At 41.8% G+C, this 22,476-nt stretch overlaps 1 protein-coding gene and 2 non-coding genes across 3 annotated transcripts; all 3 read left to right on the top strand.

The window, feature by feature from the left end:
* Window positions 1-7,248: 7,248 nt before the first annotated feature.
* TRNAS-GCU (transfer RNA serine (anticodon GCU)) lies at window positions 7,249-7,330 on the top strand. Its single transcript has one exon. It is a non-coding gene; the product is annotated as a tRNA-Ser (tRNA).
* Window positions 7,331-14,245: 6,915 nt separating this feature from the next.
* TRNAS-GCU (transfer RNA serine (anticodon GCU)) lies at window positions 14,246-14,327 on the top strand. Its single transcript has one exon. It is a non-coding gene; the product is annotated as a tRNA-Ser (tRNA).
* Window positions 14,328-14,408: 81 nt separating this feature from the next.
* Window positions 14,409-17,972, top strand: LOC123170147 (protein NRT1/ PTR FAMILY 2.3). The gene is made up of 4 exons (XM_044587984.1): window positions 14,409-14,603; window positions 14,682-14,899; window positions 16,336-16,883; window positions 16,991-17,972. The coding sequence occupies exons 1-4, from the start codon at window positions 14,495-14,497 to the stop codon at window positions 17,796-17,798; spliced, it is 1,683 nt and encodes a 560-aa protein (XP_044443919.1). The 5' UTR covers window positions 14,409-14,494; the 3' UTR covers window positions 17,799-17,972.
* The last annotated feature ends 4,504 nt before the right edge of the window (window positions 17,973-22,476 follow it).

Here is a 22,476-nt window from a genome sequence, read left to right as displayed (position 1 = left end):
CGTCGCTGGGGCCGGCACCGCCGCGCCAGCACAGGGGGCACCACCACCCGCACCGACATCAGTACCACCAGCTCCGGCGCCGGCACCCGCGGTATCGTGCGGGGCCTGTGCTCAATCGTTCGGGAGCTCAACCTGCAGATCGTTGTGCATGGCCTCCGCCAACGAGAAATGCCCTTGCCTACTGGTTCAACCTCGCCTCTGCCACGACTGCACGACCGCCGTCGATGAGTGCACGGCCAACTGCACCGGCGACAGCTGTGACTGCGGCGCCGCCGAATGCGATGCCACTTGTGCCTTATTTGTGAAATGTATAGAGTGCCCGGAAAACCAAAGTAAGATGTGCCGGATCATCTGCACGGGCGAGTGTATGCGCAACTGCAATGGGCCGTAGATAGATAGCTTGTGCCGGTCGGCCGGGGCCATGCATGCATGTGTTCCATGGTCAAATGTGTATCCATGTATGAGATGACTACCATGGAATGATTAATGCTTAGCATTAAACTGCTCAATAAGTATTTAATTTTGAATAAACTCACAGTTGTAATAATAATTCTTGACTTGAAAAACAGTGATAACCGCAGGTACTAATGATGAGCTCTTTGTCTACACGCCACTAGTAGCAATTTCGAAAATTAAAAAAACATATGCACGTCTCATTTTTACAGAAAATGATATTTTACACAAATGTCTTTCATCGAAAAATGATGGCAACACATGACTATGAAAAGAAAAATCGTCGCCGGCTGCTCTCGTTGTCAACACCACCCGGCTGGCAGTGGTGTACCGTTTGATGTAGTCATTGCTGGCATTGGCGTAGTCATTCGAGGAGGGGAGCCGCGTGCTCTGGATTCACAACGGTGACATTGCTGACCGGAGTCACATGGATTTCCAAGGAAGCCCTCTTCGGCCAGATCCTGCACCGCCTCACGTGGATCCCATGACATGCATCGGGAACGGGAAGGGTAGGAGGTGAAGCCATGGCATGTGTCGGGGTAGGAGAGGGTGCAACGCCAATGACCCTGGATCCCTCCTCCAACGCGTGTGATCGATCACATCCACAACCACCCTCCGCATGGTCGAGCTCCTTCGCTCCTCCCACGTGCGCGACTAAGCTCATGGCATGTGTGCGCCGCCGCCAGTTCTTGTTGCACGTGCCACCGCAGGGAATGGGGGGAAGGTTTTGGTTAGTGGGGAGAGGAGAAGGAATAGAGATTGGTGTGGCCCTAGATAGTGTCGGTAACCTGCCCGCAGCGGCAATTTGCAAAGGTGTAGGCGACCGGACCAGCGGTAGTGTGCGGGAGTGAAAGAGAAAAAGGAAGAGGACCAGTGATTGGTGTCGGGAGAAAGTAATAGAGGAACAAAGGCCATCAATTCGTCTGTCAACCTATATAGGCATCATACAATAATCCGAGAGGAGAATTTCCATCGGGTCCAACCATGTGAATTTTTGTTGTTGTTTCTATGGCAACTATTTCATGCATCAAATGCTATGGGAAACTTCCTTCCTTTTTTTCCTTTCGTGCAGCCAAACACGGCCTTCTATTACAAATTCATGTGTTCTTGGCAACTAAAGGATACATTATGGCATGTTGTCCCAATCCTTTTCGATTCGTGTGTTTTTAGAATCCTACTACCAAAGAGACTCCAAGTGAATTGTCAAATTCATGCGTTTTTCCTTTGAAAGTTATACTAAATGAACTCTTCCTCCGTTTTCATTCAGCTCCATTAATTTGAATGAAACATATGCATAATGTCTGACATAGGAATATTTGTACTATATGATTTCCCACACTTTTCCTTAAATATAATTTCCGCGCAAAGTTTTCTTCAGACGTAAGGTTTCAAAAATAAGGTTTTGAGAGACATTGATTGGAGTAATCAATTAGGTAGGTGTTCTTCTCCATGGAGATCCCAGCTAAACAGAAAGTCCATGCGATGAATCGTGCCCGGTCAAGATAAGTAGCACTGCTCTATCAGCATGTCAACTTTGTAACATGCACGGCGCAGATCTCGAAATACAAATACGCACTCATCAATCTCTGCGTATATGTCAACTTGTAATAGATCTCAACACGCAACTTGATTCATTTTACTCCTACGTAGATATAAATATAGATATGTAGACATGTAGTCCTAGTAGTAAGTATGATTTCGGGCTGTGCCTATAAATAACCTTTGCCTTGCCTTGTCCTATTTCATACGCACCTCAGTGTAAGTAAGTCAGATCTTCACATTTCTATCCCTCTTCTTTTCCAATTAATGGCTTCAGCAGGTTCAGCCAGCCTCGCTCTCAAGGCGGCCGCCGTCGCCGCCGTTCTCACCATGCTGCTCGTACCTTCATCCGGCCGCTGTCCGTCGCTGGGGCCGGCACCACCCCCGCCGGCACAGGCGCCACCACCGCTCGCACCGACACCACCGCCGCCGGCACAGGCGCCACCACCGCTCGCACCGACACCACCAGCGCCACCGCCGGCTCCGGCGCCGTGGAACCCACCATGCTCTCAGTCCCGGCGCCAGCAGTGCTACTCGGATACGTATCCGGCTTGCTATTCGGCGTGCACAACCTCCAACCCATGCACCGAATGCGAATTGCTTGGTGCTCTCTGCAGCAACTGCAGGATCGCCGAGAAAGACAAGTGCACGGCCGACTGCGCCGGCGGCGGCTGTGACTGCGACGCCGCCGCCGCCGCCGCCAGCGCATGCCGCACCGACTGCGGACTGAATTATGGTCGCTGCAACAGCTGCACGACGGCCGCGACCGACAAGTGCAACGCCAACTGCACCAGCGGCGGCAGCTGTGACTGCCACGGTGCCGCCAAGAGTGCATGCCGCAACGATTGTGCCGCCGAAACATGCTACTCGTGCGCGCGCGCACAACTGAAGAATTGCGACACCGTTTGCTCGGCCGAATGCAACAAGTGTTTTGCGCCGTAGATAGGTTGTGCTGGCTGGCCGAGGCTATATGCATGTACTGCATGGTCAACTGTGTATGCTTGTGTAAGCACGATAATGCTAGACCTATTAAGGATCTAGTACAAAGGATTACTTAACCTTTCAAACTAATAATTCTCTCTTCCCTCCGAATTGAACTGCGGCGGGCCTCCTCATCCCCCTATTACTAGTTACAATCCTTGACATCGGTTTGTATGTAAAATTTTAAGTAAACCTTTGTAGATGTAGCATTACTCGTGTATGCATGTATGAGATGCTTTAGTACCTTTACTAGTACTAGTAATACACATTTTTAATCTTCAATAAATTTGCAGTTGAAGTAATTCGTCGTGGCTTCCTTTGGGCGGGCTCTTAACTGCACGAGGGCGGCGTCTGGTGGCCTGAAAAAATGTACAACCCCCCACCCCCGTGGCTTAGGCTGGTCATAGTGAAGTAGTAACATATGTGTGGTATAATGCAAGCCTTCATTTATTTAGATGTAGACTCATTTTGTCTTGGGTTGTGTTATGTTATGGTAACATACTATGTTACACAAACATCTCTCTTCTCATAAATACTTTTCACATAAGCAAAATTGCCTTGGGGTGTGTTATATTACTAACTAAGTTACTCCACTATGACCAGCCTTAGGGGCCTGGGGCTGCATTATCTGACATCCATCGACGACGCCCTTCGCATCTACTGTATGTGGCTGTCAAAAACATCCGATCACCTTCCTTGGCTGCGATCGATTTGTCGGTCTCTCACAACGCTACGACTATCTTCAGAGCTTCTTCCCTCGCGATCATGGATGAGGCCTCGGCCATCTTATGGCAGGGCCAATGGTTAAATAGCGCGAGCATCCCTGTGCTAACATCGGATCTAATGGCTGCCGTCAGCCCCTAAGTGCTCACCAAGCGCATTGTAAAGGACGGTTTGACGAACACCTCTTGGGTCTACGATGTTCATGGCTGCATTTCTGTCGCCGCAATTAGACAATTTCTCGATCTTTGGCCCATGATCACGGTTGTTTCCCTGGCTCCTGGTAGAGACTCCAGGTACTGGAAGTTGACTGCCTCGGCCATGTACCCCACCAAGTCGACGTACGAGGCCACCTTTGTTGGGTGACTGTGGCTGGGATCACCTGGTCTGTAAACCGTGGGAGCCAATGAAATCCAAGTTGTTTGCTTGGCTAGTTCTCTATGACATATGCCGGTCCTCAGATTGTTTAGCTAAACGCAACCTGGCGCACCAACCCCATTGCCCCCTTTGTACCGACTGCCAATAGCACCGGTGGAGGCAGTGAATGCGGTGGCGCCGCCGACGCATGCACCATCACTTGTTCCTTACATGATGAATGTTGGTGGTGCGCGGAAAGGCAAGCGAAGAGTTGTCGGATCACCTGCACAGAGAAGTGAAGTGTAGCTCGATGCATAAGCTGACCTTTTTATATCGTAAAGTTAATGAATTATTACCATGAGTTTTACATATGAATGTTTTGTAAATAACATAGGATTGATAAGAGAAATCCCCATTGTCATGAAACTTTATAGTGATCATTAAGTAAAATAGAATATTGCAATAAGTATGATAACATGATGTAGATAGTATATCGTCTTCACCATGTGTTAAAAGGACAACTACTCAACTACCTTTTTATCCTTAGTGGCGACAACGCAATACAATGTATTTTCCACTTTCTATCACTGCAATATATTACTTTTAAGATTGAACCGAACTAACATATACAACTCCCTCTTGGATCATTCATCTAAACATGGCCAATGCAAGACTAATAGATCGGAGAGCATATATGTCTATAAATTATGCAACAAAGAACTCATAAGAATCCAACGAAGAATCATATATAAATCTGATCATAAAGCGATAATTCATCACACCGCGACAAACACCAATGAAAATTAGATCAGATGGATCACAATCATGTAGGGCAGCTCATGTAATCATTGTACTAAAGAACAAGGGAGAGATTGCCATCTAGTTACTGGCTTACTGCTATAGATCCATAGTCCAAAGATAACTAGTCACGTTTGATCATGGTGGCAGCAAGATTGATGTAGATGACTATAGTGATAAATTAACCCTCTAGCAGAGTATCGGAGAGGCCTTCAGATTTGATCGCGGCGAAACAGAAGTGTGCAGCGGTGGAAAAAATCATTGATAATTATTTTCAGGATTTTTGAAGCAATAGAAATCCATGCATGGGCACCGAGAGGCGGTGGAAAGTATGTGTATGGGCCCCATGTGGCCACCCCGTGGCTGTGTGGTGGCTGTGGGCCACCCCCTCCACAACTGGGGCTAGGTCACTTCGGAAGCTTCCCGGCGCAAAACTTTTTTTGTATTCTTTCTCGATTTTTTGAGCTCTGTAAAAGTTATTTTCTTGAAAGTCCAAAAACAAGCAGAAAACAACTTGACACTGGGCACTTGATTAATTGGCTAGTTAGGAAAATAATAAAAAAATTGGTGCCAAAGCTATACAAAAACAATATAACAGTAATATTAAAAATAAAAAAAAATATAATGAGGACATTTATTATTCCGTGTGTAGGGATAGTGACCATGCGCATACCCCCTGCACCGCTCGTCGCCTGGCCCACTATTGTGGCTCCGGTTTTCCTTATTTTTACTTTCTTCATCCAATTCTTTCTACATTTTCCCCTTGATTTTTTGTTGCCCTTTCCCCTTTATTTATTTTCAGGTCTGTATGTGTTATTTTTTACTTTATATTCATGAATATCTTATTAATTCAGGAATAGTTTTAAAATTTTAGAATATTTTCGAATTCTGGAATATTATCGAATTTATGTATATTTTCATAATTTAGTTTGTATTTTGTAATGTTGGAATATTTTTAAATTAGCAAAACAGCCATTTGCCCGTGTTTTAAAATTTTGGAACATTTTAACATTCATGAACATTTTTTTATAATTTGTAAATACTTTTATTTAAAAAAATTAATTCATATTTTTTTAACATTTGTGTAAAAATTTAAATTGCTGAACATTGAACATTCTTTAAATTCATGATTTTTTAAATCAGTGAATATTTTCTAAAAGCATTAAACAATTTTTAAGTTTCGGGCATTTTGAAGGCCCAAAACATTTTCTAATTAAATGTGTGATGTTTTTTTTGTATACATCATGATCAATTTCTAAATACATGATGCACATTTTTCATAGACAATGAGCATTTTTCAAATACGTGATGAATTGTTTTTTTTAATCTGAGTGAATGTTTTGAAAATACGTGATGATTTTTCTTTCGGATACGTGATACTATTTTTTAAATATGAATGAACTTTCTTTAACACCTGGTGATCATTTTCTTATATGTGATGAATATTTTATAAGAAAAGTGTGTTTTTCGTTGTCTACAAGAACACACCAATCCAGTGCGCATTGATTTTTGATACAACTACACTGAGAAAATATATTAGGATGACTCCATTGGACTTTTCCAGCGCAGACAGATGTTAGTGGTACACAGCCCCTGTGGAACAGGTCTTGGACCTTTAATCTGTTTACCCATCATTCTTTTCATCAAGCTCTGGTGTATCAGCCGGGGAAAAAATGGCACAGGCAGTAGTCACGAAAGCATGTGCAGGCCCTTGGCTTCCTCACTAGAGAAGCGCTGACAAAAATCGCTTTTGGAGGAGATGCACGCTGGCTTGCGTTGCTATCGCCGTGCTGCTCATGCGTGCGTCTCCACTGAATTATCCATCTCTGCTGAATCATCATGATCTGGCCTTGCTTGCAGTTTGTATTCCACTGTTTCTCGTCTGGTTGCCGGTTGTCCGCTCGTCTTGGTTACGCTGTTTTCCACTGCCACGGTTCTAGATTCTTCGCCTCGTCGAGTCGAGCCGACGCTTTTTTTTTTCTTCTTGCGAATTTTAATCGCAAATGGAGCTTTTGTCTCATAGCCATTCCTGTCGCCAGACCAAAGCCTGAATCATCAACGGGCGAGCATATATGTGCAAGTGGCGACACAACTGCAGTTGCTATATCAGCAAGATGTGAGTACCGAGTATAGTAACGATCACCCTTTTGGCTTTTGCTGCTACATGGAGCAAGGGTGCGTGCCTTTCTACGTGCACCCAGCATATATTCGTGCATGCCATTTCCACGATCGATCGGCGTCAGATGGAGCGCCCTCTGCGATCCATCGTGCGGAACAGAACATCGCACTTCATCACAATCATAAAGGTCCGTAGCAGACAGATAATGTGTCAAAATGAGCTGCATCACTTATTCGCTGCACAGTTTTGTTAGATAGAGCTAATATTTAGGTACCACATTCGACGCTTTGGCCGAGTGGTTAAGGCGTGTGCCTGCTAAGTACATGGGGTTTCCCCGCGAGAGTTCGAATCTCTCAGGCGTCGTATTCTTTTTTGTTACTTTTTTTTGCCGCAGAAAATTACGACAGCAACATACCCAGGCCGGCAGCATCAACCATTTTCCAGGGACTGCATGCTTTGTGAAATTCATTTTTCTTTCTTGCTAACCAATAGTTCACTGCCTAACGTGATTTCCTTCCATTATTCCTACTAGCTAGCAAACATGCATGTTGCTGCTATTAAAAATCACTGGCGACCATTCATAAACACCATATTTTTCTCCTCATTCTACAAATAAAGTACTTGCAACTAAACAATAAATTGTCTTATTTCAAATATACAAAATGCATTAAAAAAATCAGGAGCAAATCGATGAAACAGGAAAAATCAGATAATTCTGACACCAATCCAAACAAAATAAGGTTAGGGCAATAGCTTCAGTATGATTATATAGACTTGCAAAATGAGCAGACTTACCTGTTTCAACCAATCCCCCTGATGTTTAAGCTCATATTTATCTTGTGAATAAGAATGGAACTCTGATGGACAATAATACCAACATACCGCACTTTATTCACCTGACTTGACATTCTTAGCCTGGTCTAGACATTCTTGACAACAAACAGCGGCAAATTCTTGCGTTAAGCCCAATTCAACAGAAGCGCCACCATAATTGGCATGTAACCCAGTGGACACACACTAAGCAGCTCACCGAGCAAAAATAGCACTCAAGTTCATATGATCACTTTTTTTATTAAAAAAGTACGAAGCATCTTCATGTATGACGAAAAGACACAATACTATCTAGTGCCACAATCTCTGACGCCTTTTGTTTGTGCGAGACATGCATATTTTATGGAGACTAACTACTGAACAAATTCTTTTTGTAACAAATTACTGAATGATGAGTGAGTGTGTGCTTGTTTTTTTTTGAGGTAATAGGCTGCATTTCATTAATTCAGAACAAAGTGTTCCTTACCAATAATGTCCCGAACAAAATTAGGAGCCTCATTAAACCACACAGCACCAGACACATGCTCAACCGATCTAGCTAAAAGATGGGCAGCCGTATTACATTGTCTACTGATGTGAATAAACGAAATAGAAGTAAACTTAGAAGCTAACACCTTGATATCATAAACTACAACACCGATTAGCGTATTTTTGCAAGCAACATTATTCAGTATGTGAGTGAGTGACAGGCAGTCATAGGAAAGTATAATCTTCTGAAAACCATGCTCTAGTGCAAAAGTGAGAGCATGCATGTCTAACAGCATTTGCTTCAGCAAGTTCAGGGGAAATGACTCGCTCGAAGAAAGTGTGTGTTGCCACTAAACAGGAGCCCTGGTCACGGATTAACACCCCTGATCCCATACGCTTAGAATGTGAAAAGATAGTTGCATCAGTATTAACAATCACCAAGCCCTCCAGTGGTGGAGACCACTTTGGTGTTGGAGTACTTTGGTTTAAGAGAATGCTGCAAAATTAAATCCACGTAAGCTTTGACCTTTTGTGCCACTTGCTTTGGATGGAGCTTCGATTCACCATTGCGTACACTGTTCCGTTCATCCCAAATATGCCATAGAGTGACAACAAGTACAATAGCCTCAAGCCTTAGCAAACGACAACTAGTCTAGTAACCATTCTTGGAAATTGCAGGAGTTTCAAAGATTCAACTGGATGTGATGAGAATTTTTTACCTCAATCCACAGTTCCTTAGCAAACTAACACAACAAGAAGGTGTGGTCAATGGGTTCATCTCAGACACAAAAGCAACAAGCATAAGAAGTGGGGATGGATCTATGTTGCAATTGCAAGCCAGTTGGTAAGCAATTGTGCGCATGGTGCCAAAGATGGACTTTCATTTTATTTGGACATTTGATACTCCATAGACTTTTCCAACCTTTCTAAATTGTTGCTTGATTCGATCCAGAACCTGCACCAAAACTGTTGCGAGCTTGCCAGGATTGAGCTAAACGAGTGAGATTATATGCTGATGGCACCGTATAAATACCGAGACGAGAATGAGGTCAGGAGGCAAAATCAGCAGAACCAATATCACTAATGGGGATGCCCAGGATTTGATTGGCTTCCTCGTCAAAGAAAAAGTGTATGACAATATTCTCGTTCCAACTACGTCCATCCTGAGTGAGTAATAACCTTACCTTCTGATCAAGTGAAACACGGGTTTGAATTAGGCCCAAATTAACTCCGGGAATCCAATTATCAAACTTTATTGAGATAGACTTGCCATCACCAATTCGTCGCAACACACCTTTTTTCATCAAATCTCGACCATGGAGAATCATGCGCCAAGTAAATGAAGCAAACCTTGGAGAAGAAGCTTCCTAGAAATCTACATTGGGAAATATTTAGCCTTCATGACTCTTGCAAACAGGGAAGAGGGATCTGTTAAAAAACTTCCAACTTTGCTTACCCAACATAGTCGGTTTAAAGAGGGACATTTCACGAAAGCCAATTCCTCCTAGACTTTTGGGCTCGTCATCCAATCCCATGACCTCAAGTGAATCTTCTTCTTACCATCTTCTACGCCCCTAGCCATTGGTCTTATCATCCGGTCATAAATGGTAGCAGAATTTTAAAGCAGTTCAACACATAAGTAGGGATGGCCTGGGCGATAGATTTTAGAATGGTAGCAGAATTTTAAAGCAGTTCATCACATAAGTAGGGATGGCCTAAGCAATAGATTTCAGAACAACTTTCTTTCCTAGCTTTGGAGTTTGGACGATAAGACCAACCTTTCAGCTTCTTCCACAGTCGGACAGTCAGGAAATTGAAGCAGTTGGTGGAAGATTTGCCAACCAAAGTGGGCATACCAAGGTATGTAGCCTTAAGGGATTCATCGTGAACACCGAGAATATATTTAACCCATTGCTTTACTATCTCTGCATATTGCTCCAAAGAAGATAAAGGATTTGGACATATTTACTTTCTGACTTGATCCTTTGCAGTAGAGTTGCAGAGTTGATTTCAAAGCTTCTGTACTTCTATTATCACCACGACAAAGAAAACACTATCATCCGCAAATAGTAAATGGGAAATTGGAGGACCAGTTATGCCATTACAAATTCCAAATAACACACATTCAGCTTCTCTTTTTGCAATTGGCAAGATAAACCTTCCGCGCATAGGAGAAACAAGTATGGACTGATCGGATCCCCTTGTTGGATACCTCTGGAGGGAATAAAGGGGTCCGTCAACACTCCATTAACGCGAACTGCATATCTAACTGACGTCACACAGTACATGACTGTCATCACCCATTGGGGAGCAAAGCCAAGCTTTAGGAGAATGCCTTCCAATGCAAGTAATTCCACTGCACCCTATCATAAGCCTTCATCATGTCAATTTTCAAAGCATAAAAAGGAGTCTTGGATTTTTGCTTTCTTATTGTGTGCAGGCTCTCATAAGCAATAAGAACGTTATCAGTAATGAGCCTACCTGGAACAAAAACACTCTGCTTTTCAAAAATAATATCGGATAAAGACTATTTCAATCTGTTAGATAGGACCTTGGAAGAAATTTTGTAAATCACATTGCATAAAGCAATTGGCCTGAAATTAGTCATATATTCAGGCCTGTGCTCCTTCAGAATCAGAGCAATAGTTGAATCACAAAAGCCTTCCGGGATGACATCTCAACAAGAAATCCCCTGACAACATCACAAATATTATGTTGGATCAAAGACCAATCTTTCTGAAAGAAGAGAGCTGGTAGACCATCAGGTCCAGGGGCTTTTGTGGGGCCCATCTGGAAAAGTCGAGTCTATATCTCTTCAGCTGGGTAATCCTTAGTCAACATCTCGTTAATCATTGTGCCGACTTTCTTAGGTACTGCATCAAGAATTTCATCTAACGAGACACAAGGTTCAGGAGAGAAGATATTATAGTAGAAATCACTTGCCATATCTAAAAGGCCTTGAAGATCTTGGCACCTAGTACCATCTTCCTTGATTAAAGACTTGATAATATTTGCACATCGCCGGGCAGAAGCACGCACCTAAAAAAAAGTGTTGCGGTCCCCTTCATGGAGCCAATCAATACGAGAGCGCTGACAAGCCATGATCTCCTCTCTTTCGAACAACTCATAGAGTCTACAATCAATAATTTTCTCTTCTTGAGTAATGTCACCTGACGGATCAACTCTACGCAGGTGTTGCAACATTTTCTCTAGCTTGTTTAATCCATTCTGAATAGAACCAAAGGATGTATGGCTCCATTCACGCATTCTGCCAACAAGTCTGCTGAGTGAATCCCAGGTAGATTTCAGAGTTCTAGACCCATCAAAGACATCTGTCCAAGCCGACTCCACCATATTATTACAGTCAGGGGCACAAGCCCAAGCAGCTTCATGAAACAGTTGCTCCATAGCAACAGAGCGAGGTGGTCTTTCCATTCCAGATAGAGAGACAAGTATGACATAGTGATCATATGAGGTAGTGATAATATTCTGAACAGAAGCAGCAGAAAATTTGGCAATAAAATCTCCATTTACCACAACTCGACCCAAATGGACTTTGACATGTCTATCGCCATTCTGTCTATTTGACCAGTGAACCTTGGCCTTGTGTACCCAAGATACATAAGGCCGCACTCATTCAGGCAATCCCTAAAGAGGTTCATTTGAGCATCGTCCCTCTCTCGGGATCCCAAGTGTTCTTCCACGCACAATGCTTCGTTAAAATCACCGATGCAAATCCATGGTCCGTACCACTGTGCTCGCAGAGGAAGCACAAGTTATTCCAAATTCATGTCGAAACTCTTTTTTGGACTCCCCATAAACAAAGGTGGCAAGCCAATTAGAAACCGAAGTTGACTCCACTGTTACATCAATGATGCGTTGTGAGAAAGCCTTAAAAGACACTGATAAAGAAGATGACCGGTATAGAGCAAGCCCACCACTTAAACCATTACTACTCACAGCAAAACAAGAATCATATCCCAACGACCACATCAAGTCCTTCGACCTAGAATCCCTCATCTTAGTTTCTGGCAAGAAGACGAGGAAGGGACAAAGTGACTGCACTAATCAGTAAAGTTCTCCAACTATCGAGTTCGTTCCCAAACCTCGATAGTTCCAACATAACAGATTCATTGCGTCTGGTGGGGCCGCACCACTGCAGCCTCCACCTGATACGCCGATCGGTTGTTTGTGTTGGACTCATTATATCTAAAAATTTCGTTTGACGCAGAATTCCAGCCATTGTCACCAGCATCCTCAACAAGATTAGTCATTGACAGTTATACTATCATGAGTGGGGACAACATCGAGCGAAGTTCCAGTATGACCGGAAAATAAATCCTTTTGAAAAGTATTCTGCTTCTTCATGCTATTACATGAGCTATCCTGAAGCCGGACAAAGAAACTGGTGTAATTGGAGAGCCAGTCATCTGCAGAGGTAACAACCGATCTCTTGTATTTTGTGATGGCAACACTCTTGAAGATCAACACTGGCACTTTAAACTGAAAGAAAGGGAAGAGCAAAGACGAAAATCATTCACAAAATCAAATACACCCCTAAACTCAACTCATATCGCCCGTAGATGTGGAGACATGAGCGTCGACGGTGGTGGGGGGATTAAGGATGGAGGAGTATGCAAGGCACACATGGAGAAGGAGGAGGACTCATGGTGAATTAGAATAAATATTTTTATACCAAACTTTTGTACTTATTTAACCTTTTTTTATCATACTACAATATTAGCGAGTATAGTTTTCATATTTACTTGTATAACTTGTATCATCATTAATTGTACTGTTCTTTGTATCCATTTAATGTATATAAGTGAAAATGTGTTTATGCTAAATTTAAATTATGTGTTGTAGTAAAAAATTTGTTTGAATGTTGCATAAATTATATAGTGCATACATATATATTTGTATGTAAGTGTATGTGTTTGTGTATATTTTAATATCATGGTAAAGATATCTAAAGTGTAATGTCTAACCAATATCTTTATAGTGGTTTCCAGTATATTATTATGTAAGCATATTTATAGAATGTTGCGGAGTATAAATCGTACAATTTGCAAATGCAATGCAATTTAGGTTCACTAATAAGTTGACAACATGTGCATGGCATTAAAATAGCATTGATTACCGATGAACATAGAAATGTGGCAAATATAGTTTGGCATCATTGGTTTTGTTTATTTGATAAGCTCATCTGATCACTTGGTTTCATCTGGTGTAAACATGATCTTCTTTTCCTGATACAAAAGGTTCTGCACAGAATTAAATGTAAAAATCTATTTACCATATTTTTCAATACAACTTGCAGAACGTATATTGGAGAGAAACTAGCAGGTCAACTAAGCTCATTTTCGCCTACCTGATTTGTTCTTACCTTGTAGTGCATATATTGATCCTGGTGTATACTTGCTCCTGCAAATGCGGAATTGTTTTTTCACATATACAAATATTTAGAATTTATTACACATAAATACTTGATCCTTTCTATTTTTGTTTATCTTAACATGCACACATTCCATCTCACCACAGAGCAACCTCATCAATTATATTATTTCTTTTTCGATATATTTTTAGTTGCACGCATGCATCCAAGCGGCGAATACAAATCCAGTTGTTATATCAGCAAGATGCGAATATTCGACTACTAAGTATAGTAACGACCACCCTTTTGGCTTTGGCTTTTGCTACTGCATAGAGAGCTAAGGGTGCGCCCCTTTGTACGTGCAGCTAGCTAGCATATATTCGTGCATGCCATTTCCATCCATTGATCGGCGTGAGATGGAGCGCCGCCCTCTGCCATCCATCGTGCGGAACAGAACATCGCACTTCATCGCAATCATTCCTAAAGTTCCACAGTAGCAGTCATATAATGTGTCAAAAGGAGCCTGCGTCACTTATTCACTGCATATTTTTGTTTTCCGAAAGGATATAAATATATATAGAATGAGAAATTTAACTGTTACATCTGACGCTTTGGCCGAGTGGTTAAGGCGTGTGCCTGCTAAGTACATGGGGTTTCCCCGCGAGAGTTCGAATCTCTCAGGCGTCGTATTCTTTTTTGTTACTTTTTTTTGCCCCCAAAACTAATACTAATCACCAACTCCAAGTATATATATACCAGTAGCTCCATGGGAGGTCCGTGTGGTGTATCTCGAGCCCCATTTTAGACTCCAAGATCCAAACTAATTAAGTAGCTAGGGTCAAGAGCAGCTGGAGATGGATAGCTCCACTAACTCTAAACTCAAGCCTGTCGTCGGCCAAGAAGAAGCCCAAGAGAAACCAGGCAGAGAGCGAGGAGGATGGATCACTCTCCCCTTCATAGCTGGTACATATGTGGAGACCTCTCTCTCACATGCACACACATCTTTCTAGACGTATATGTATGATATGTGTGTGTGAGCAGGGAGCATGTTGGGGCTGGGGCTGGCCGTCAACGGGACGACCAGCAACCTGCTGGTGTACCTGCTCAAGGAGTACAACGTGGAGAGCATCGACGCCGCGCAGATCACCAACATCGTCCGCGGCTCCCTCAACCTCGTGCCCGTCGCCGGCGCCGTCCTCGCCGACTCCTACCTGGGCTCCTTCCCGGTCATCCTCGCCGGCGCTGCCATCAACCTCCTGGTCCGACCCCTACCAATTTAATTTGCTGCACCCTCCAAACGACCCGTCTTCGATCTGCCTTGCTTTGCGTTGTCTTTTTCCTGATCGAGGTTGCGTTTCCGAGTTCCATGGAAGCTATAGAAGTGGGGCAACACAGTACGTGTGACGCTAACTACCAAATTTATTACTCCCTTTTAGCAAGAAAAAAAAGTTAATTACTCCCTCCGACCCAACGATTAATATGGATCGGGTGGAGTAGGTAAAATGAGTTTCTTCTTCTTCTTCTTCTTCTTCTTTTTAGGGTGGAGATAAAATGGGTTTTCTCAAGGGATAATATATAGGTAAAGGTTGATGATTTCTTAAAAAGAAAATTGTAGGCACGTTCAAATCAATATGCCTCTTAAGATTATATATCAACCACCTCCTGAAAGAAACACAACACCAAACTACATCCTCAGAAGTTGTCGCTTTATTTTTGAAGTTATTATTCAGCCTTCCTTTGAGTGAGAGATGATAACAACTTTTCAAATGTCAAGACACAGTGGTCCTTCACAAAGCGAAACCGAAATATAAGTAGTAGCTGTTCAAAGAATTAATGGTCAGAACCACATCTTATAATTTGAATTTTTTTTCTTGTCTTTTCTTCTTTTTTAAACCGTCTTAACTGTTATTTGGTTTATGTAATCCGTTGTAGGAGTCTCCTCCCATTTTTCGGTCAATTAAAGAAACTCATTGTGCGATGTGTAACACAATTATTCATGTAGATGAAGAGAAAAACATATAGCTATATCATGTCACTATCTGTTTATCAAAATAACCATAAGAATTATGCATGCATGACAACGACGCATTTGTGCGGCGATAATGACAAATACGACCTCTGGCTCATGCTCTCAAATAAAAGAAAAAGAAAACTCTGTTTCATGCAACTAGCTGGATGCATTCGCTGATCCCTTTCATATCAAACTCCAATGTGAAAAAATTATGCAGCCTGAAAAAACACGAATGAATTGTTAATAGAACTTTACACACGAATATTTCTGTAGATAATAGAGATTTGAAAGAGAAACCCCCAGTTTACATGAAACTTTATAGTGATTATTATATAAATTTTTGTACAGTGCAACAACAGATTTGCAAATTGTTAGCTGCTGGAGAAATAACTCACTCTTTGTGACAATTATTTTTCATGGTGCCAATATTTTGTTCCACTTTTGCAGCATGGCAATAAATCATCATTTAACTATAACATCTGACCATAACAAAAAGGAAACATGATTGCAACACAACCTTTATATTTTTGCAATACCAGCACTGTCTTATTACAACAAAATGAACGCGATAATTAATCCATAGTCACTTAGTTGTTTGCAGCATTCTTTACCTTTTTACGTAATAGAAAACAAACCATTTGCAATACAACTATAAAGATCATTATTAACTATGTCATTATCCAGGCTTTCGTGTTGTTCACGCTCACCGCGGCGTTGCCGTCCCTGCGGCCACCACACTGCACGTCGTCATCTACCGTTGGGTGCCAGCACGGATCCCCAGGGCAGCTTGCCGTCCTGTATGCCGCCATCTTCCTTCTCGCCATTGGCACCGGCGGCACACGTTTCAACATCGCAACAATGGGCGCGGACCAGTTCGGCAGCACGGGCGAGCAGGACACCTTCTTCAACTGGTACTTTGTCTTCCTCTACGGCTCCTTCATTGTTGGCGAGACGGCCATTGTCTACATCCAGGACGACGTGTCATGGGCCATGGGGTTTGGTGTCTGTCTCGGCGCATCGACATTTAGCTTGGCGATGCTTCTTATGGGCGCACGGTACTACCGGATGCCCACGACAAAGGGCAGCCCCTACACAGACCTGGCTCGCGTCGTTGTGGCCGCCGTGCGCAAGGCTAGCATCCAAGTCGGCACTCATGGTGATGTGCAGTACAACGTAGGAGACCGCGCCGTCGTGGAGTCGGGCAGCGATGGGGCACCAAGTAAAAACTTAAGGTACGTATAGGTGACAATGCAGCAGGACTCTTTTGCAACCATGTCACTGTTGTTTGCTGAACCTCTGGATTTGTGATTCATATATTCATTGTATCATGTTCCTGCAGATTTCTAAATCGAGCCGCCATGATCACAAGTGCAAGCGACAATTCCGGGGGTGCATCAGGTCCTAGCGTCTGGCGGTTGTGCACGGTGCAGCAGGTCGAGGACCTCAAGTCCCTCCTCGGTGTCTTCCCGCTGTGGTCGTCTGGCATAATGGTGAGTGTGTCGATCGGCGTGATGCTTGGCATGATCATCCTGCAGGCTCTCGCCATGGACCGCTCGCTCGGACCACACTTCAACATCCCGGCCGGGGCTATCTCTGTCTGCTCCCTCGTCGCATTCATCGTGGCAACCCCGGTCCTGGACCGCGCAGTCTTCCCTCTCTGGCACAAGATCACAGACACCCCTGCGTCCCCGCTACAGCGCGTGGGCCTCGGCCATGTGGTGAACATTGCAGGCATGGTCGCCGCTGCGCTGGTGGAGCGCCGGAGGCTTAGCGGCATGCGCGCGCACCCCGGCGGCACGCCCATGTCCGTGTTGTGGCTCCTGCTCCCACTGGGCGTCGTCGGGGCTGGAGAGGCCCTCCACTTCCCGGGGAACATGGCCTTCTACTACATGGAGTTCCCCAAGACGCTACGGAGCCTGGCTACGGCCATGGCGCCGCTGCTCATCGCGATGGGGTTCTACATAAGCACGGTGTTTGTAGATATCGTGAGGCGGGTCACGGCGTGGCTGCCGGGGAACATAGACCAAGGGAGACTAGACAACGTGTATTGGACACTGGCGGTGGCAGCGACACTCAATTTTGGCTACTTCCTCGTCTGCGTCTGGCGATACAAGTATCATATCCGAGGAACGAGGGTGGCAATGTAGACAAGAATATTATGTGTGGTTTCTCCATGAATAATAGCAATATAAGTTACCAAAATTCTCAGTTTCACTTCTCATTTATACAGTACAAAATGGGTGTATTGAGTATAGCAAGGAAGCAAAATGATAATGTACTGCCTCCATTTTTAAAATACAAGGTGTATTTTGTTTTTTTAAGACTAATCTTTGAGCAGCAATTTCTTTATGAATACAAAGTTATGTGAGGACATGAAATTTGTTTCATTGAGTTCATGTAGATAAATACTTAAGATAGTTATCATGCATTAACCGAACTATCAATGAAGCACTTGTTAATCATAGGCCTGCCTGAACGAAACAAAATACACCTTACAAATTTAGGAACTTGGGCAGTACAAATGAACATTTAGTGTCATGAAAAATAACTTACAACATAATTCATCTACCAAGAACCAACAAACTTATAGCTATATATTACTCCCTTCATTCCAAATTGATTGAAGTTCTTGGTTTGTTCGAACAAAACTCGTTTAAGTTGACCAACTCTACAAAAAAAAGTTGTTTAAGTTGGAAGCACAACAACACAATCTGGAATTTGAGGGGACGAGCCTGGATTTGAATGCCGTTGAAAACCATTTGGACGTTACATGTGCACAGTACATGTTGGGACACATCGACACCATGGTTCAACTCCGCCCATAAGAACCAACGTTTCGATGGTGCCAGGGGGGCAAAGTCAGTCGTGGTACATAGACCAGTTCCTCCCACCGGTCAGTAGATGGATCATAGCAAGTTTCAGACTTCTCACCAACAGATTCTTGATTGGCTTGGAACACATGGATTTCATGGGAATTTCAGTATTTCGTAGCAACTTCACAACACGAACTACAATTCCCACATGACCCTACAAAACCCAGCATGCAACGAACAAACCCTGACAGTGTGCTCCAAAGGCTGCTGAAATCAAGCATGTGTCAGCATGGTGAGCACCGGTGGTATGGGGAGCAACATGGCATGAATAAGGTTAGGTCGTTCCTATGTGTTGGTGATGGATCTAATTTAGGGATGAGGTAGCTAGATTTATTGTCATTAGATATATACACAAGGAATTTATTATGTTTGATTGTGTTGAGAGGTATGTTGTCATGTTTGCATTATGCTTTTGATTATTTACAATCAAACAAAAATAATACTATCCTTGCTACTTATCTAAGAACAAAAATACCAGCAAATATTTATGGCGCAAGAAATTTTAAATAAGTATCACTCCAATCTTTATGGAGGACACCATGTTATGGACTAAACCACCATAAAATGTACTACAGTGATTTTACTCGCCTTCTTTCTTCGAAGATGCTCGAAAGTTCATCTTATCATATGATGAATGTCAAAGAGTAGGTAATATTGTGGACACCAAGAAAGGCATGTGAACTATTCTATAGCTATAACCATTTGATCAATGTGGTTTTGATTATATTGGACCTTTTCCATCTTCCTATGATAACGCACAAATTCTAGTTGTTGTCGATTATATCACTAAGTGGGTAATACCTACTTCAACTAAAAGTGATGATCATCATACTTGTATTAAAATGCTTAAAGAGATCATCTTTCCAAGTTTAGTGTCCCTAAATATCTTATGATGGATGTTGTTTCACCTTTGATTCATAGTGCATTCAAGATGCTTTTAATTAAATATGATGTTGATCACACCATAGCTTCCCTTATCCTCCTCAATCTAGTGATCCGGTGGAGTTCACAAACCATGGTATAAAATTTGGACTTACAAAATACAGTTAGTAGATCAAGAAAAGATTGAGCTAACAAAATTATTGATGCACTTTGGGCCCATAGGACTACTTACAAAAAACCCCATGGGCATGTATTTTTATAAAATATTTATGAAAAACCTGCCACCTTCCTTTAAAAGGCTTATTGGGCACCTCGGAAAAAGGCTTATTTGGGCGATCAAGCAATTAAATTTTGACTTGAAACAAGATGTCGAGAAAAGGTTGCTTGACATAAGTTCTTTTGATGAATGGACGAATGAGGCTTGTGAAAATGCAAAACTATTTAAAGAAAAATCTGAAACATTGCATGGTAGAAGAATACAAAAAATAGAGTTTAAAGTAGGAGGCAAGGTCGTTTTTGTACAAACCTCGTTAAAAATATTTCATAATATTTCATGGGCAAGCAGGAGATTCCTCTAATTGCAGGTAATATCATGATATCTCCAATGTGCGCCAAGTATTATCACATTTTTTTTGCAAAATACACTTTATAAATGCCTGAACACCTTTTAAAAATTAGATAAATTTTTTTCAACAAGTACCAAACTAATTTTTATATTACAGGATGTTTTCAAAATATACAAACACTGTATAAACTTAAATTAATATATTTATAAAAATAACAAACACTTTTAAATATTACAGAAACAGTTCTTAAATCAATGTATTGTGTGAATCTTTTTCTTAAATAGGTGAAGACTTTTTAAAATTAATGAACATTTTCAAGTTTGGTAAACATTTTTAAGTTATTGCAATTTTGACTTGATTTTTTAAATTACATTAGTATTTTATACAATATAGAAAATTTTAACTACAGTTTTACTGCCTACTGTTGTGGTTTACCTTTTTTTTTATGACTGTAGTTGTTTACTAGCCAGATTGCTGTTTTTTAGTGGACCCACTCATTCCTGATGGCTCAGCGGAGCTCCGCAGGCTGCCCTGTTTATTTAAAGTGTGTGGCAGCGAACTCGTTTCGTGTGCGTACAACCCAGGTGAGGGACTAAGCAAGAAACATAAATGTTGATGGAAAAGTTAGACAAAAAAATTATAATTTTAAAAAAATGTTGATCATGTATTTGGACAATGTTAAACATGTAATTTAAAAAACCTATGAAAACCGACAAAAGAAACAAAAATAATAATGAAAAGCAGCACAAAAGAATGAAAACCGAGAAAGAAACAAAGAAGATGTAAGAAAAAAAAGAAAAAAGGAAACAAAAGAAGAAACCATTCAGAACGGAGAACGAAACAAAGAAAACCACCGAAAATGAAGAAAAAGCAAATAAATGAAATACACAGTGAAAACCGAGAAAAGAGCGAAGGAAACTGTTGAGAAAACACAGAAAATAGAAAGTCCTAAGAAAACCATGACGAAAGAAAAAATAGAAGAAGAAAAACGAAGAAAATCTGACGAAAATCAAAAAAAACTGTATCGAATGATGAGAAAATCAGCGACCAAAAAGAAAACAGAAAACAGGCCGGCGTAGAAATGACGAGAGAGGGTATTTATTTGCGCGAGAGGTGCTTCCATCTTGCCATAAGTGGGATATTGTTCTCATGGAATCATACGGCCGGGGCTGTATCTGGTGCTACCGATGCAACGGATGCTCGTAGCACATTTAAAAATGTTGGATTTTTTTTGGAAAAACTAATGCATTCACACAATATCTGTGTATATTGTGGCAAAATTTCAAATCAAAATTAAAAACGTTGCTCCAGGCACAAAAATAAGCAATTTGACACTGAATAGTACATAACACTAGTTGGGCTTTAGATTTGCCCCATTATATCATTTATGTCAAAATTTTCATTTTATATCTCGTGCAATGTTTTCAAATTTTGACATGAAATTTTGTGACAACATATATTGACATTGTGTCAATGTGCTATATATTTTCAGATTTTTTGAAACATATTAAAATGTGCTACTGCCTCCGGCGCATCAGATACATTCCCTCATACGGCCATATCGTCGTTATTTTCCTGATATGGGCTAGCCCAGTTTTCATAATCTAAGAAAAAATGTTCACATGATTTTAGAAATTGTTTCGTCCCTTTATAAAAAATATACGTGGCATTTAAAATAATGTTATAACACCTAACAAATGTTTCCCATGTTTAAAAGAATATATGGTATTGACATTTATGAAATATATTCAATGTGCGGTAAAAAATGTTCACCCTGCAGTAAAAAAATATTCAATGTGCATTAGAAAAATGTTCAATGTGTATTTTAAAAGATAATGTTTATCATGTATGTGAATATATTCAACGTGTTTCTGAAAAATAGTCAACCTCTATACCTGAAATATTCAACATGTATTTAAAAAAAGTCTACGTGTTTTTAAAAAAATGAAGAAAAAAAGGAAAATAAAAAATAAATAGGAAACGACCGATATAAAATAAGTGAAAAAACCCTATAAAACCTGGTACCAAGAACACATGGAAACAATGAAAAAATGCACCGAAAACTGGTTTGAACCAATCCAAAAAGACTCCCAAAACCGTTCGAGGAAGCACCAATATTGGACCGGCCCTTTAACAGAGCACCAGATATGAGATGAGGGTACGTCTTGCAGTAAGAAGACATAGCCATAGCATGTGAATCCACCCTGACTCTGATTTGGCTAGAAAGTTTCTTCTTTGAAATCTTAGAGCATCTATAGACGGGCTCCCCTATATGCTTTGGGCGTACGGCTTGGTCACCGACCGATCAAAAAAAGCCGGTCCAGACGAGCTACTCATACCGGCCCCATATGCCCAGACTGATCAGCACCGCTCATATCTATGGGGAGGCCCGGACGCTCCTGGGTGGGTCGCCACGTCTCACCCAGCCGACGCTGGCCCAGCACGACTCCTTATATATTTTTCCCTATCTGCTCCCTGGATCAAACCCTAATCACTTTTCTCCA

This window comes from Triticum aestivum, chromosome 7D, assembly GCF_018294505.1.
Source record: "Triticum aestivum cultivar Chinese Spring chromosome 7D, IWGSC CS RefSeq v2.1, whole genome shotgun sequence".
NCBI classification, from domain to species: domain Eukaryota; kingdom Viridiplantae; phylum Streptophyta; class Magnoliopsida; order Poales; family Poaceae; genus Triticum; species Triticum aestivum.
This window is presented reverse-complemented; position numbering and strand designations above follow the sequence as displayed.